The sequence below is a fragment of the Armigeres subalbatus genome, chromosome 2 (genome assembly GCF_024139115.2).
Source record: "Armigeres subalbatus isolate Guangzhou_Male chromosome 2, GZ_Asu_2, whole genome shotgun sequence".
NCBI classification, from domain to species: Eukaryota; Metazoa; Arthropoda; class Insecta; order Diptera; family Culicidae; genus Armigeres; species Armigeres subalbatus.
In genome coordinates this window covers 415637246-415656033 of record NC_085140.1, presented here as the reverse complement: position 1 = coordinate 415656033, position 18788 = coordinate 415637246, and the positions used below count along the sequence as shown (strand labels likewise).

The following is an 18788-nucleotide window of genomic DNA, read 5'->3' as shown; positions in this document are numbered from 1 at the left end:
GTCTTAAGGTGCATGCCCGGTTTGAAGCAATGGTGAATATAATCTCTACTTTAAAAGTAGGCATGTGGCCGGAATAAGTCAATGATCAATGTGATCCCTCCCTCGGAAGTAATTCTGCCGTTTTGTTATTTCGTTCTTCCAGAAAATGTCTACCATCAGTCTAAATTTATCAGAAAACAGCCTCGACCTACTTTATCTACGCTAAACAATACATGAAATATCCCTTTCGCTTTCACAGTTTGAAATTATGCCAAATGACTTTATGCCAAATGACCCAGACCCAATTGTAAGATTTGTTTTTTTCGGTATTCTAATAAAAATTAATTGACAGTAACGACTGACTGACAAACATCCAAAAGATTTAAACGTGACATGACAACATTAAAAGAAAGCTCATTGTTTTCAAACACAGGAAACAAGCAAATCGTACACTATCTAAGGCATCGCATTGATTTCATCATTTGTTTATGTGAACGTTTTCAACCATTTCCCCCAGTAGTGCCCAATATAGGTGGTTTAGTTCGAAATCACTCTAAACAGTCATAAATTGATCTTTTCATTCCGCTTCACCAACAGCGGTAATCAAATGTTTGCCCAGGCAATGGAAAACTGATGACACACGTTCGATTGGGAGAACTACAGACATTACGAACGGAGTGGAAAATGTTTACTAATTGTTTACACAAACTCAGGATCCATCTGTCGGCGCCGGGCGTAATCGAGTAGGATGGAAAAGCGTACAGCTGACTCTACTTGTGGGCTGCTATTTTGCAGCGACGATGGTTGTGGGTAAATTTTCCAACGATTCATCCATCACCCACACTCAGTACCGGGAAGAGAAACATTGGCGATATGAGAATGGTGCTTTTCAGATTAGAAGTCGTTTGGCTATCGAAACTTTCAAAAGAGTGATATTTCAGTTTAGAAGTCGTTAAATTTTATATCATCATTTAACAATGGAATTTTGTTTGATGGTTGCTGCACATAAGAATTCGAGATCTCATGTGTGTCTGTAAAACACCATAAAATAAAGCTTTGTTGATTTGCCAGTATGAACTTTTACGACTTTTAAAATAAAGTTACAGTTTAGTTACTCAATAGACTGATTACTGTTATAACTGAGGTCATTAATTGCTCTCATCTCATTGCTTCCGATGGGCAATCGTCTTGACTTTCAGCACGATTTGATGTTTTTAAGAAATTCTTGCATTTAAAAATTGATGTTCAGGAACCCCATTTCAATAAGTATTTGTTAAGTAATCTGGCAGCTTTTTTATTTACTTTTCCAAAGCGATTTTTCAAATTTTGTATCGAGTTCATCACTTAATATGGCTTCATGCACGCCTAGATTTTAGAAAAATCTTCTAAAGGCTTATACAGAATTGTAAAATCTGGCAACTGTTGTTTGATGTAACAATTTGACTGTTATTAGTTCGTAAGACATGAAGGCCATACTGGAAAGTATTCAAGCAAAACTCGTTATTATTATTGGCCTTATGAAATAGTGCGCATATGTAATACTATTGCGAAAAAAATCTTTTCCTATAAGCTGATGACGATTCGAAGAAAACACAATCTGCACAAGAATGCAATATACATCATGAATGTCACCATGAGGCGAACACGGACATATGCACAATGCGCTTCGCTCCAGATTGCAGTATTGAAAAATAACACCCAACAATGTACCTATATCTGCTATTTTTCTCCCATGTGACTGCATAATTCACGAGCACATCAAATCCCTACTGCGAAAATATGGTTCAGTGCAATTGAAATTCCTCTTCCAGTGATAGCCATCACTTGTTTTTTCATCCAACTTCCGTACTGCTCCTATCCTGACTACTAAAATATAGCGAAATATGCTTCGACTCCGACTACACTCGGAACAATGATTTCATCTCGACAAAACGATTACTCAATCGATGACCAACAAACATCCATCCGTCCACGAGGAGTACCATTAGTCAGTTGTTGCTCTGGTGCGCGATTGCGACTAGCTCCACTCTGCGCTGCCAGCCACAACATTTCGCCCGCCGGGACGCATCCTTCAAATTGATAACGAACCACCGATATGAGGTAATAAAGCCTCGGGCGGGGCGAGCGAGCCAGCGTGATGTGGAGCGACCCACGGAGAAATGACTTCCTTCCATCAATCTTTCCGCTTGTCAAGTGCAAATCAAACAACATCATCGATTGCGTCATCGAACTCGAGGTGATTCTCCACTGTGAAGTTGCTCTCGTTTCGACGTTGATTGTTGCTGGTGGGTGGAAAATGGAGGCTTGTTTACAGCTCGATCTTGTTTCGTCCGTGCCATTCATGGCGTGGATGGTTTCGGATTGTGTACCAGGTTTGCTTTCTTTTCAGCAGACGATTGAAAATATTATCTGTGTCATTGAATGACAATGTCCCAGCAAGCACGGCGAATGGCGAATGGAGAAACGTAAACATGAGTACTCTTTGTAAGACATTTTTTTTACTGATGGCTTTTAATATGGCCTCCTCATTGGAAAAATGATCCTGTTGGGTCGTGCGTCGTTGCGGTAGATTAGATCAGGACAAAAAAGGAAATAATTGAAAAGAATGCTTGTCACATTAGAACATACGCCTTAGTTAGGCATTTTTAGTTCTGAGACTGATATTCGAAAACAGAAAGTTTTAACGTTGGACAACGTCTTACCCGAAGGTAATGGGTGTCAAATCAGAATTCAAAATTGGGAATCGCCACGAAATCATGTAAGATTTTGAACGTTAATATAACCTTTATCTTTCGATGGATTTTGAAGATTATTATCCATTTGGCCATTTGGCCGAACAAACCTTCAGGCCGAAAGTCATTTGGCCGGAAGGGCCATTTGGCCGAACGGGTCCTTCGGTCGAAAGGGTCATTTGGCCAAAACGGTTGTTTGGCCGAATAGGACATTTGGCCGAATAAGACATATGACCGAACTCGTCATTTCCCACTTCTGAGAGACGTCTCACTTCTCACTCTTAATTTTTCTCTTCTCACTGTAGATAATGAGAGGCGCGTAATGAGTATTGAGACGTCTCACTATTCACTTCGCGCTTCTCATTTTTAACAGCAAGAAGTAAGAAATAAGGAGTGAGAAGTAAGACGTCCCACTTCTCATTCCACAATTCTCACTTCTCACGACCCTTTCGGCCAAATAACCCTTTCGGCCAAATAACATTTTCGGCCAAATGACCCTTTTGGCCAAATGACCCTTTCGGCCAAATGATTTTCGGCCTAATGGTCTGTTCGGCCAAATGGTATATTCGGCCAAACAATTGGGCCATTGGGCCAAAAGGCATTCGGCCAAACGGCCCTTTCCCATTATTCGAATTGACTCGGAAACTCTCCAGCAATTTATAAATTTCATTGAAACTTTTGATTATTTACGATAAACAATTGGAAATTCCAATTCTTGTCCTACTTAGTAAAAATATCAGAACCAACCAGTCCCGTTCATGCGTTACCAATACGGACATAAGAATGATGAAAGTAAAGCCTTCTGACCCACCGTTTGATTTTCTCTGGATGTAAAAATAACCGTATTTCGCGCTTCTGCGTCATTTCTGTTCGAGGATTCACGTTGAGTGGTCACGGAAAGTGGACATTACGATGGCGTCAGTAGCGGTCCGAGCATCGATGGCTTTGGTTGCTGTATCTGTAGCAGTCTAGCGGCATCATATCGACGTAAGCGGTGCCTCAGTGGAATTTTCTAGCGATTTTGTTGCAGTTAATTGCGAAGGCGCATTATTAAAACTAAATCGATTCTTTTCATAAGAAGTCGAACGTAATTTTTTATGCCTCCTTCCCCCCATGTAAGATTTTCCAAAACAATTTTTGCCTTTCTCGTATACTAAGTATACGTAAAGGCTATATGTTCACTCCAAAAACAAACTTTTTATACACAGATAGAAAAATCCACTGAAATTTACGCTAAAAATCATGCACATAAATGGAACGCCATTATTAGCGTAATTCCATGCGGGATATAGCCTAAATGTATACAATATTTGACGTGAATCATGAATATTGCATGCAAGTTGTAAGCAAACTTGTTAGGAAGGGCACCATTTCAGCGTAGAAAAGCGTAAATTTCTGCATCTCAAGTTTTACGCGCTGTTTACTTTTCATTATTTCTTTCTGTGTAGAAGGCTCGGAGACCCATAGTGTTATATACCAATCGACTCAGCTCGACGAATTGAGGTGATGTCTGTGTGCGTGTGTGTGTGTATGTGTGTGTATGTGCGCACCAAAAGAGCAAAAAGTTTAGCTCACTTTTTTGCACTTACCCTCAACCAATTTACTCGCAACAGGTTGCATTCGACGCAGTATCTTGATCCATTGTTTTCTATTGAAAATTGGACGGATCGGACAATGGGCTTAGTAGTTATGGCCAAAATACTTTTTCTCATAAAAAAGCGCGTAAAAAAGTCTAGCTCATTTTTAATGCATTTACCCTAAACGGATTCCCTCACAACAGACTGCATTCGACGCAGTATACTTCCCCATTGTTTCCTATTGAAAATTGGACGGATCGGACAATGGGCTTGGTAGTTATGGCCAAAATACTTTTTCTCAGAAAAAAGCGCGTAAAAAAATCTAGCTCACTTTTAATGCACTTACCCTGAACCGATTTCCTCGCAACAGGTTGCATTAGACGCACGAGAAAGGCATCATCACCGCTAGGTGGATTAATCTGGGTTTTTTTTATTTATATGGAGCGTAAGACCCCCTCCCTCCATAAGTGCTTACGTAATTAGTGTACGAACCCTAACATCAATTTTATGGAAGCAAAGGTTGAGCCAAAACAAATTGTCATGGCTTGGAGACAGCAGATATTTGACTTTGGTAGCAGAACCACAGGCGCGTCGAACTATTGAGAGGTTGCTGTGCTTCGGAAGGTTCATTTTTGGAAATTATTTGCTTCTCAGGACCAACATTCTATACAAAGAAATGTTAAGCCTGGACGAATTTGGTTCAAAGTGAAAATTTATTGCTTGGCGACCGAAGAAAGTCCGTAGCAGAATCAAAAGCGTGCGTCGGAAGGAGATGCTGTAGCCATTAGTCTCGGTATGGGTGCAAATTGTATGTGCAACCATAACGCTCTCCAAGAGGGCGGGGCTAGAGAATTTACTTTATTTACTATAAGAAAGCTGCTTTTCCGCCCGCGCGAAACATTTCGTTCAAGATGTCGCGGAAAGCAGATAGCAGCGCTCAAATAAAATTTTCTGAAAACACTCTGACTATTGATTGCAAGTTTTGCTTCTGCGGTCGAGTACATTTTTGCAACGGGTGCACCTGAAGTACCCTCGACTGGCAATCAGCGGAAGCAGCTCTCAAGTCACAATTTTCTTGTCAATCCAAACTATTGAGTGGTTGCTGTTAGTGATTTGGAAGGCGCATTATTGGAAATTAATCGATTCTTCTCAGGACCACCATTCTATACAAGGGAAGGTTGAGCCGAGACGAGTTTTGTTCAAAGTTTAAAAAAAATTGCTTAGCGACGGCCGAAAATTCCGTTGGTAACGGAATCACGAGCGCGCGTCAGAGAGAGACGGTGCAAAAAATAATTCTCATGGATGGTATTAGTAGCAGTCAAGTGAAACTTTCCCTCAAGATTCTCATTTGATTTTGCTGCTGTTTGTTATTAAGAAGACGCATTGTCCCATTGTAGCAGATTAGTGCTCATATGACACTTCCACAGTTGTTAACTGCGAGGTTTCTAAGCCAAGTTACCATTTTTGCATTCGTATATCATGACACGATGATACATTTATATGCCCAGTGAAGTCGAAAAAATTTCCAAGCCGAATATTTCCTAGACCGGACCGGGAATCGAACACAGTCACCTTCGAGAACAAACTTCTTCAATGTATAAAACACAGTTGGTAGAAAAATCAATCGCAACTATGTCCTTACGTTGTCTAGCGTCCACCTTGCGGTTATGTCTTATACACAACCCTTCTGATTTTTTATTACAATGAAAAACAAATCGCTTGGTGACTCCGTGTTTGAACGTGCTATCACTAATCATACAAATCGCATGCAATGTTCGGAAGATTACTGTAATAATGTAAATTATGTAATCAATTTCCTGATGTAATTTAAGAGGCTGACAACCTCTTTAATTAAGCTATAAAAAAATCCTGAAGTAATGCCCATATTGTTTACGCATTCTGTAGTTGATAATAAACGAACACGGTGTAGCGTACGGGAATAGCAATCTCAGTTAGTAAAATCACCCCACAAAGCTGCAACTCTATCTTATTATTTTTTAAATCAAATGAAATGTGTATTTTTATAAATACTCACCTGTGTGTACGTCATCCAGCAGCATGGTTCCACCTGGTTGGAATCCAGCCCCCAAAACTCGAGCTCCTCCTCGAACAGAGGCCCGCAAACATCTGTCGGATAGTGCAGTTTTCCCGTTCTGGAAAAAAAGGTGGATAAAAACGTTCAAAATTTAATCAAATTTCCCATTTGGAGAACACTTTTATATGAAAATTATATCTTTATGCCCCAGAGTGCGAATACGAATTTTGTGGACAGGTTGAAAATTCTGAATGATTTGAGCTCTGTGTAAAGAGTAGGTTCTAAAATTCCAAAACGCAAGAACAAAAACGAATTCAGACCTCATTAGAAAAAGTAAACATATCTTTGAACTGCATACTGGGTCACTGTCATGATTGTCCTTAATACCCTGAGTTGAAATTTATCGCTATTAATGTTGAAGCTATACCTTATCTGAATCGTTGTATGCGAATTGTTTGTATGCTTGTTCGTGAATGAATGCAAACGACCAATCACGCAGATCATGTTTGTCGCACTGTCATATCGATTGTTAAATATTGACTCGAGGTATTGTTTGCCCCATAATTAGGACAGTGGTTTTGATTTAATTAATCGTATTTGTGCTATGATGGATGGTTGCTTGGAATTTAATAATCGATGATTAGCATTGCTTTTGATCATTGGCAGTTGGCAGTTCGGTTGAAAATAATTTAAAGTGTGAACTTAAGATGAAAACTCTGACTAATGTTTTTAGTGGAAATGACAATTTTCTCGATATAATTTGTTGAACTCAACGTTTTACTTCTCTTAATGTGAAACATGTCTTAGTTAATTTTTGTGCCACGATTTGAGTAATGATACAATGAGCGAATAAAAATATTTAAAATTGTATGCATTTATGCAATAACATTATTGACAAACAAAAATAATAGTCTCAATTTAGGAAGATTTTTCCTTCGAATGAAACTGGTTGCATTCGAATTGGTCAACTCCTTCTGTATGAAATACACACGTACACAAAATAAGATATTTGCTTAGTTTTCCAAGCTGAGCCAATTGGTATATGTATTACGAGCCCTTCTTCAAAAAATGATTTTTGGATTAAAATTGTAATAGCTTCTTGGCACAATTTTGATGTACATTCGCCAAACGCAAACATTTTACAGTTTTACTGAGTAGATTTTGGTCTTGAGGTTTTCGCCAGAATACATTCTTTTTGGAAAGTATATTCAAAAATGTATATTTACCAAATTTACACTTTTCGTTCAAACTATACCTTTATTTTTAAACCCAAATTCTTGAAAAATTAGCTGACAAAAATTAGTATGGCAAGTATGAGATAAAAATGGTGAATCTTTACACTTTTAATAATGATGAACGGGTATAAATTGGGTATGCAGTGTAGTTCCAACCCTTCCAAATATCAGATGGTTTAATTTGTTAGATGCAGATGGTTGCCGATTTGTATTGGACTTGATTTTTGGCGTTTTTGGATTCTACTTCGTGAAGTAATGATTGATAAGCAACTTCATAACTGTCACCCGCATTAAACCCATGTTTATCGGATCGGGGGTCTAGTGATAGGCCTGTGAATTAAGTTCGGTTTCAGCTCTTCCTGAAAAACCAAGCCATCCGGTAATAGATGTGCCAACTTCTTGACAACAGAGGGTAGATCCAACAGTAGATACGTATCAATAGTGGATTGTCGTACATGCTTTGCCATTATGTTGGATAAAACTGCAGTTTTCGAAAGTGTAACGTTATGTTCCGATGGAATTTCCACGGAAACATCGTCAAATATTTTAACAATGTTTGTTTAGTGAGGCATTCCACGGGGGCATGTCAGTCGATCCTGAGCGACCATTTCGAAAATATTTGAAACTCTGCACAGTTTTTCAATTTCATCTAAATCGTCATTTTTCGATATCAAATCTTCATATTGAGTCACGACTAACTTTTCAAAAGGGTGTATGTGAAAATGGTTCAAAAATATTTAAAAAGCTGCACTAGCAAAAACGGAATGTTCGATTGTTATGATTTTTTCAGCAAAGTTAGACAACTAAATGGTGATTCTTAAGAAAATGTGCAGAGTAAAAAAAAATTTTTTTTGCCTTTAAAAATATCATTTTTGTCACAAAAACTCAAATATCTCAAAACCCTATCTTTTTTCGAACGTAATTATAACGGTACGGGAAAACGGTTCATTATATTAGCTATCTACCATAAAAATTTGGTGATGGTAAACTAATAAACAAAAAAGTTATGACATTTCAAACATTTCACAATTTTCACATTTAGTAAAAAAAAATTTTTTTTCTGTGTAAGTTATTTCGAGAATTGCAGTTTGATGCAGATTTTATTGTTAAGGGACGTGATTTAAACAAGTTGTTTTCATGATATTTTGATTTAATTATTCATAGCATCTATAAGAAACTTAGACACGATCCAGTGTTGTGATCAAAAGTATTGATAGTGTCATAATTTTCATTGCACGTGACTGGCGAAAAAATCTTTTAATAGTGTTGAAACCTGTTGATAATAACGTTGATAGAAACATATCAGAAATGTTATTTTTAAGAAAAAGCTGCAAAATCAAAGATTTATATACACGTGTACGTCTATAGTTTACCTGCAAAAATATACCTCTTAGAGAATATACTTTATGATCGGAAAGGAGGAAACGGGTATCTTCAACAACAACAAATGCATGATAGTTACATACCATGACAATGCTCACGAAAAAGCAAAAAATTACTACTACTAAGGTTGTTAAAGATCTTATAGTAATTTTTTTCTTCAGTCAACAAATGACACCAAACTAGTCAGTAAAAACTTAAAAGTGATTTTGTTTATTGAAATATTACGAACAACATGAGTAGCCGCTTTCTCAACTGTTGTAGGCCGTTTGATGGAAAAAGTGTTCAAAAGAGTTACGAAATCTCACCGAAAGCACCATAGATAAACTGAAAGCGACTGGTTATGCTCCAATGTCCACATTGAATACAAATTTACGCATTTGCACGTCCTGCCGTCTAAACGTTGACAAAAGAGCAATCTGTATATCATCGGTTGAGCAGAGCGCAGGAAGTTCGAAAACGACAGCAACTGAGGAATTGCCAGATGTATCGACAACAACTGAGGAATTACCAGAAGTATTAAGTGCTGAGAGCCTTGCCACCGTACCATCAGCGAAATCTGTTTCAACAAATCAATCGGAAGATGAGTGTATCCAAAAGGTCAACATCGAACGCTTTAACGAGGGCATAGCTGGGATAAAAGTGACCTGATTAAATGGAGTAAGATGGACTACGTTTATTACCCGGAGAAAAAATACCGTGAAATAAACGAAGCTGTACGAAGAAACCTCTTCAAATTAGGACCTGATGATGTGGAAAATACAGACTACGATGAGGTAATTATAAATATGAAGGAAAGGTTCTCGAATGCAGCCACGACAAGGAAAGAAAAATTATTGATTTTGTCGATGCTGCCAAGTTCGTGGTCTATTCAGGATGCCATTGATGAGTTCAAAACCAATAGAAATACAGTAAAAGAGGCAAAACAATTGAAGAATAACTGCCTTTCAACCAAAAATACTAGGTCTAGTACTGCATTACCAGATGAGACAAAAGAAATAGTAGTTCAATATTTTGAAGATGATGAAGTAAGTCGAGCTATGCCTGGTCAAAAAGATTATGTATCAGTAAAAAAAGATGGAAAGCGTCAAGCAATCCAAAAACGATTAATGATGACGATTTTGAAAGAAGCATACACACGCTTCAAGGAAATTCACGATAATATTAAAATAGGTTTTTCCTCATTTGCAAGCCTTCGGCCAAGGCAATGTAAGCTTCTTTCCAATTCAGGAACACATAATGTGTGTGTGTGCACAACCCATGAGAATATTAATCTTATTTTACATAGTTTGAAAAGAATCAATTTAACAAAGGATATTAAAATGTTAACTGGTAGTCTTTTGTGTGAAAATACAACATCAAATTGCTATCTACGATCTTGTTCGGATTGTCCAGATTCTTCATCATTGGAAAATACTTTATTCGCTGAGTTTGAAGAAAAATATATTGATCAGTTATCATTTGAGCAATGGGTGACCACGGATAGGTGTGACATAGAAACTATTGTAAAACCTGTAGATGAGTTTGTGTCATATTTTTGCTTGAAATTAGAAAGTTTAATCCCTCACGATTTCATTAAAACAGAACAATCCAGCTTTTTAAAAATACGAAAAATACATTACAAAATGGTGAATTTTTAGTCATTTGTGATTTTTCTGAAAATTACAGCTTTGTATTGCAAGATGAAGTGCAGTCCCATCACTGGAACGTACAACAAGCTACAATTCATCCATTCGTTATTTATTTTAATGGAAGTACGCAAATTGAACACTTAAGTTTTATTATAATTTCCGAAGATTTAAGACACGATTCAGTATCCGTAAACTTGTTCATAGAAAAATGATTAACTTTTACGCGTTGATAAGCATAAAGAAGTCAAAAAGATATATTTCATGTCTGATGGAGCAGCGTCGCAGTACAAAAATCGTAAGAATTTTTCGAGCCTATGTCAATTTAAATCAATGTACGGAATTGATGTAGAATGGCAGTTTTTTGCTACATCACATGGCAAAGGTCCTTGTGATGCTATTGGAGGAACAATAAAGCGCATGGCCACAAGAGCAAGTTTAGCCAAAGAACGTGAGCATCCAATTAAAACTGCGAAAGAACTTTTTGATTGGGCAAATCGTAGAAAAGAAAAAGATTTAACCAAATTATCATTTTGTTTTACTACTACTGAAGAGTACGAAATCAAGGCTTCAGAGCTCAGCGAGCAATTTAATAACGCGAAAACGATCCAAGGAACCCAAAAATTTCACTGTTTCATTCCATTGTCGGAAAATAAAATTAAAGCAAAACTATACTCAAACTGTGCTGATAATAATTCAAAGGTGTTCGATATTTTAAAAATTTGAATAAAAATAAATAAAAATAAGTATTAATAAACTGTTTTCATGATATCATAACCCATACCAAAATTCAAACCCAAAACTCTTAGAGTTTCTATAACAACATTGTGTAACTGCCACATTTAATTTAATACTTAGGATAATATTAATTCATTTTATTTATTTATACATATAATATTTATACATATAATATACATAATATCGATGAATACATAAATATGGCATTTCATACACACATCTTGTTTATCTTACGCAAGGCCTTTAACTATAAAATCAGCATCAAACTGCGATTCTTGAAAAAAAATACACGGAAATTTTTTTGTTTACTATATGTGAAAATTGTGAAATGTTTGAAATGTCATAACTTTTTGTTTATTAGTTTACCATCACCAAATTTTTATGGTAGATAGCTAATATAATGGACCGTTTTCCTAAAAAATTACGTTCGAAAAAAGATAGGGTTTTGAGATATTTGAGTTTTTGTGACAAAAATGATATTTTTAAAGGCAAAAATATTTTTTTTACTATGCACATTTTCTTAAGAATCACCATTTAGTTGTCTAACTTTGCTGAAAAAATCATAACAATCGAACATTCCGTTTTTGCTGTGCAGCTTTTTAAATATTTTTGAACCATTTTCACATACACCCTTTTGAAAAGTTAGTCGTGACTCAATATGAAGATTTGATATCGAAAAATGACGATTTAGATGAAATTGAAAAACTGTGCAAAGTTTCAACTCAATAGAAAATCATGAATTAAAAATTTTCTTAAATTTTGATGCTGTTGCTTGGAATCGCTCTAGTGTTCAATGATCTCACTCATGCCTTTCCAAATGCCAAAGTGCCGAAGTTGTAAAAACGGCCTGTTTATTGGTATGCAATCTAGTTCAAAATTTACCAAATTTTGTTTCAAGTAGACGAGCATTTCAGTTCACTTCACTCAGCACAATCACCTCATCTCATGGGAAAGGTTTACTGCTTTTCACATAACAACAAAAATTTGTCACTTCGTTCAGTTGGATTAAAATGAATCATGATTCTTTTAGTGAGTCGTAGCTTTTCAAAAACGAATATTGATTCGATCACGGTTCATTTGATCGATTCGTGAGTGTATCGCCCTTCTCTAGTCGGCGATGTGTTTGAAGAGCGCTGTCAAGAATCAACTGTGATAGAGAATCATTCTTTTCCCGCGGGGGAAGGTCATCAATGATGGCATCCGCATATTTTCCTCAATCGATGTGCTTCGTGATCTTATGTGAGAGGTCGATAGTTACAGATTGATTACGTCCATGGATGGCTGTAGAATGTGTGTACCAAAAAACTTTGTTTTATTTTTAGGGGGTGAACCACTTATGACCGGTAGTGTATAGTATTTAAATTTAATCTCCTTCACTGGAACAAATAAATTTTTCGTACAGGTTTCAAACATGTTCAATCGTCACCATGCAAATGTAGCAATTCTCATGTACATATTTCTTAATGCAACATCCACCTATTATGCGGTAAAAACAATATTGCATCTGAGCAAAGCCTATTAACATGTACCTAAGTAAATGTATGTAGATAATGCATTCCATACCATACAGAAAATACAAAGATAAAAAGAGCTGAGCATACAAAATAAACACTCCTGCAGCAATATTTTGAAAACAGGATGGGAAATTTAATTTTGGAATCATTTATCATCCTTGTACCCAGTTCCATTGTTTATAGCCTGCCTCCACTTTATCTAACATGTACTGCACTGCAACAATGAAACTTCCCCATGCGAACGTAAACTTCGAATCCACTGTCGAGGATCCAAAATACGCATTCATCAACGAATGTGCATATGTTCGGGGGAGTGTCACAAAATGCATTTCCCATTCCCACATGCTTGAAACATTTGCATTTGTTTGTCAAACTTTGAGATGATTTAATTTATCCAAAGTAAGACAACCATCGCATCGTATCGATTTATAATGTCATGACAGCTTTTGATAGCCATAGAGCATGATTAGGTGACGAGTGAATCGCATCTATTTACGGAAAATAATTTGGTTAATTTGAAATGTGAAATGAAAAATTAATTTTGTATTCCTTATAAACATAATAAGGACAGTTAGTTTCCTATTATTTCTTAAAACAAAACTCTTGGAAAAACCGCCGTAGAATATTTTCCATTTCAGTCTATTTTACCTTGTTTACCCATTCGTTATTATTTTCTGCAGCATGTCCAATGGCAGAAACGTGCAATCATCATCCAGTAAACTGGCGAGGCGTATGGAAGAGCATCCTGCTGGTAAGTTGGAAAAGTTTCCACAAATTTCATCCGAATTCACAGTCGGTCTGCGCTGGGTTGGTAGTATCGGAAGCAAACTGGATAACAACTTGCACCCTTTGTACCCACCCCGGTTACTGTCCTACGTACAATTGGTAGTTTTACAATTAGGAATATCCATTTATTACGGCCAAGCATGAAAATAGCTAAAACAACCGAATTGCACACCCAACCAGCGGATGTCAGATTTGATTACAATTTTGCACGAGAACTTTACTTTATTCTAATACAATCATTGGTTTAAAGCTTACAATTACGTATTCCTTTTGTACAATTTTTGTATGAGTAGCTTACTTTTTTAGAGAGGCATATTCCAGCGCAGATTGGACCAAGGTACAAAACAGCGATTTGAAGCAGGATGGGTCCTAAAAGATGAAGCCAAGACTGCGGAATGTGAATATACACACTAAGTTTTTCTTTTTCGAGATCGGCAAAATCGGGTACCGCTGGCTGTAGATCAGTAAGTTTAAAAACTGAATCTCGGCAGAAAATTTCGTTTATTACTGATTTTCAGCAAAATATGTACCGTAATTATACACCTTTACTGAGATTACGGCAAAAATCATGTAACCAAGGTACAAAACAGCGACAAGGTACAAACCGTGCATCGATTATTTCTAAATTTTCTTGTAGCTTGATGGCGTCATGTATCGATTTCTTTGGCGATAAGATTCAAGGTCGTGGGATTTCAGCAGCAGTGAAGTATAAGATAAAATTAACTAGACTGAGATGAGAAATCACAGGCCCTTCCCGACATCCAGAACGACTTGGGCAAATTTGGATAGAGTTGACGGAGTGCTGTTCTCTAGAGCGCGGGAAGGTAGTGACCATAGGCTTCCCAGTCGTAACGCCGTCATGACCTGCGAGAGGTGTTAGAAGTAGAGACCATTATTGGAAAGTCGTTGCTCCCAAAAAGGTCAGAAACCACTTTCCACTTCAGTACGGAGAGAATCAACCACTGACGGTGATCACGTCGATGGCTCAACTCAAAAGGCGCCACGGGGATCAGACTTTGGATCGTCTCAGGGCGGATGGTGCGCGTTCAAGAGGAGGATAGAGAGGAAGAGAGAGAGAGAGTCGTCGACGGACTTCACCGACTGCACGTGCTCGTTGAACTTTATTACGTGAAAGGTGGTGGTCCGAAGGACTCCAATTGTACTAAATGTCGGACCTCCTGTAAGCCGATAATCCGGGACGGGGGCTATTGTTAAATAACAGCGGCTATCAGTGACCTTTGAGAGGTCGAGTTAAAGTGACATCTGTGCCCTGATGTAGGGTAAAAGAGCGAAGTAAGAGTAGACTACTGGATATCGTAGATCTTATCACTCGGGTTCGGGTGTCTCGGTCGCTGGATTAGTTCTGACTTATAACCCGGATTGGTGTATCCGGGATGCCTGGGAAGCAGCCTGAGGGGATGATACCCATCCGTAATGGATGAACCGGACTGCCTAGAAATGCTGACGTTACTCGCAGTAGATCTGTTTGGATGAAACGGTGTTTCTTGCAGGCTTGTATTTCACGTCGACCGTTGGGGACCCAAGTAGCACACGCAACATCTTCCAAAATGCACATTGTTTCTATTCAGTTTCATTAAAGGCATTAGAAAAACATAAAAGCATAAAAAAGCTGCATCAATACAGGGTATTCAATAAGTTCAAATACACTTTCAAAAAATGTTTAAAAATTTAGATTGAATTTTTTTTTCCCAGTTGCATTTCATTGGAAGTATTGTTTATAAGGAACGTTAGTAACATTTCTTTTGGCATGACCGCTATTTTGCACTTCTTCACGAGCTTTAAACGTTTCTAAAACCCATCGCAAGCGGCACACACGAACCGCATGGGCATTTCGTTCCAGATTTTGAGAATTTCGTCTTGAACTTGTCCAAGTTACTGACCTTGTATTCGTACAGCCTTAACATAATAAAGGACCAAACAAAAAAGTTAAAGGGGTTCAAATTCGGGAAGCTGGGAGGTCGCAATGTTTTGTCCAAAAAGTCGATGAGTCCCCATATTAGGATAAAATAGCAATTTTCGTGTATAAAAGGTTATTGTCCTATTGGAACACGTAGGGCTCATCTCCGTCTTAGCACCGGGCCATTGGGGGCATCAATCGTTCCCAAAACCTCAGTTTTGTAGTACGCCGCAATGATTTTGACATTAAAAAAAGGCTATTTATGATGCCCCAATTCATTTTCAACGCGCGTAATAAACAAACAACAAGTGACAGAATGTCATCACCACACACATCCGAAAGCGTATGTATACCGCTAACGCTGACACCAATACTAATACAGTATATGTACATTGGGCTTACAAACACAATGATCAAACATTTGTATTCGAACTAATTGAAAACCCTGTATGTCAAAAATGTTCGAGTTGTGATCAATGTTTCATTAACATTGCAATGCAGTACGTGTTTGACATTTGAGAACAAACAACCAGAGAATACTGCACTTTATGTTGCAAACACGAAACAAAATCATCAAGTTGCATATTTTTTACCATGTAACTTTAATGCGTCTTTCAAAATTTAATTGTTTGTTTAAATTAAGTTGCAGATAAGTTGAGTGTGTCTTCATGTTTCATTTAGCATCGTTCAACGTTTTGACAACTCACATTTTTTTCTGGTGATGGTGCAAACAAGTAACAGAAAACCCGAGTACAAAACTTCATAATCGTATGGTTTTTATGGCGAGTCAACATATAGTCCGTTCGAAGTGTTGAATGGTGCTGTGGTAGAGTGAAGGACTATCAATCACAAGATCCATAAATCGAATCCAGTTTTATATTTTGATTTTATTATTTTTCGACTGTAGTATTTTGCAACATTATTGCAATTTTACTGCAATCTAAAGATGTTTCCGTATGCTCCACCTTTTGCCCTTTTTTGATTGCAAGATAGTTATATTTAATGGCACATACGCATAGATTGTTTCTTCCGAATAGTTGCAAAACATTGAAATGTTCATTATTGAAACAATTTGTGCTGCTTTGGAGGGTGTCGAGAATGTTTCTCACCCGAAAACATCCTAGACAGGAACGCCTATTCGTGTTCGTTCGAACACCTATTCGTTTTCTTCGCCCCGCATGCGTACCACGACGATAGTCGCGCAGCTTAAAGTTATGACGATTTTCGTCGTCACTTCTTCACACAATTGATTGCACGTCATTATAGACGGACTGGTTAAAACATAATATCGTCTCAAATAAACAAATAGTTGGAACTTTGGTAACATTAATGTTTCGATAACATTCATAACGCTTTCGTACGTTGCTTCAAATTCATTATTACAAAGGATTAGTAAAAATCTTCGCATGGCAGCTGCCGCTTGAAGAATAACGGTATGAAGTCTTCGTTCTTCGATGTCGTCATGACGATTTGGTTACCCGACGAAAGCTAATGTCGTGCGCGTCATTGACGATGTGTAGAGTAGCAATGAAGACACTGCAACTCGTCGCTACTGTAGCATTTCGTGCTATGACGATGACTATTGTCAGCCCTGCTATTGAATCCTGCACACTACACCAGCACAGTGTATGGAGGACTGTGAGACAAAGTTTTAAAAGGGGAAAACATAATTGACTAAAACTAGAATCTAAGGGTTTGGAAGCCTCCATTTGAGAGGTATGAAGGCTATTTTTGAAAAGCTCAGTAGCTTGGTTACAAGAGGCTTGAAAGCCTTTTTTCAAGAGGTTCGGAAACCTCCTGCCAGCAACCGTAAAATCTCAAATTCTCAAATCTCATTGGCGATTTAAATCATGCGTGACCCAGAGAATCCTCATGATCCAAATCGCGATTTGCGAGACTTGGAAGCCTCCTTCCAAGAGACTTGGAAGCCTCCTTCCAAGAGACTTGGAAGCCTCCTTCCAAGAGACTTGGAAGCCTCCTTCCAAGAGACTTGGAAGCCTCCTTCCAAGAGACTTGGAAGCCTCCTTCCAAGAGACTTGGAAGCCTCCTTCCAAGAGGCTCGGAAGCCTCCTTCCAAGAGGCTCGGAAGCCTCCTTCCAAGAGGCTCGGAAGCCTCCTTCCAAGAGGCTCGGAAGCCTCCTTCCAAGAGGCTCGGAAGCCTCCTTCCAAGAGGCTCGGAAGCCTCCTTCCAAGAGGCCTGGAAGCCTCCTTCCGAGAGGCCTCGGAAGCCTCCTTCCAAGAGGCTCAGGAAGCCTCCTTCCAAGAGGCTCGGAAGCCTCCTTCCAAGAGGCTCAGCCTCCTTCCAAGAGGCTGGAAGCCTCCTTCCAAGAGGCTCGGAAGCCTCCTTCCAAGAGGCCTCGGAAGCCTCCTTCCAAGAGGCTCGGAAGCCTCCTTCCAAGAGGCTCTGGAAGCCTCCTTCCAAGAGGCTCAAGCCTCCTTCCAAGAGGCTCAGGAAGCCTCCTTCCAAGAGGCTAGGAAGCCTCCTTCCAAGAGGCTCAGGAAGCCTCCTTCCAAGAGGCTCAGGAAGCCTCCTTCCAAGAGGCTCGGAAGCCTCCTTCCAAGAGGCCTGGAAGCCTCCTTCCAAGAGGCCTGGAAGCCTCCTTCCAAAAGGGCTCGGAAGCCTCTTCCCAAAAGGGCTCAGAAGCCTCCTTCCAAAAGGGCTCGGAAGCCTCCTTCCAAAAGGGCTTAAAGGCCTTCTTCCAAGAGGAAGCCTCCTTCCAAGAGGCTCGGAAGCCTCCTTCCAAGAGGCTCGGAAGCCTCCTTCCAAGAGGCTCGGAAGCCTCCTTCCAAGAGGCTCGGAAGCCTCCTTCCAAGAGGCTCGGAAGCCTCCTTCCAAGAGGCTCGGAAGCCTCCTTCCAAGAGGCTGGAAGCCTCCTTCCAAGAGGCTCAGAAGCCTCCTTCCAAGAGGCCTGGAAGCCTCCTTCCAAGAGGCTCAGGAAGCCTCCTTCCAAGAGGCTCTGGAAGCCTCCTTCCAAGAGGCCTGGAAGCCTCCTCCAAGAGGCCTGGAAGCCTCCTTCCAAGAGGCTCGGAAGCCTCCTTCCAAGAGGCTGGAAGCCTCCTTCCAAGAGGCCTGGAAGCCTCCTTCCAAGAGGCTCGGAAGCCTCCTTCCAAGAGGCTCCAGCCTCCTTCCAAGAGGCTCGGAAGCCTCCTTCCAAGAGGCTCAGCCTCCTTCCAAGAGGCTCGGAAGCCTCCTTCCAAGAGGCTCAGAAGCCTCCTTCCAAGAGGCCTCAGAAGCCTCCTTCCAAGAGGCTCAGGAAGCCTCCTTC

At 39.1% G+C, this 18788-nt stretch overlaps 1 protein-coding gene across 17 annotated transcripts in view; it reads right to left on the bottom strand.

Moving 5' to 3' along the window:
* Nucleotides 1-18788, bottom strand: part of LOC134213393 (potassium voltage-gated channel protein Shaw-like) — a 271798-nt gene that overhangs the window by 127007 nt on the left and 126003 nt on the right. For all 17 annotated transcript variants that reach the window (XR_009979446.1, XR_009979447.1, XM_062692415.1 and 14 more), the window contains one exon: nucleotides 6324-6441. Coding sequence is in view for 15 of the 17 variants with exons in the window: in XM_062692415.1 (XP_062548399.1) it covers nucleotides 6324-6441 (118 nt within the window). In the remaining 2 variants the exon portion in view is untranslated. The remainder of the gene's footprint in view (nucleotides 1-6323; nucleotides 6442-18788) is intronic.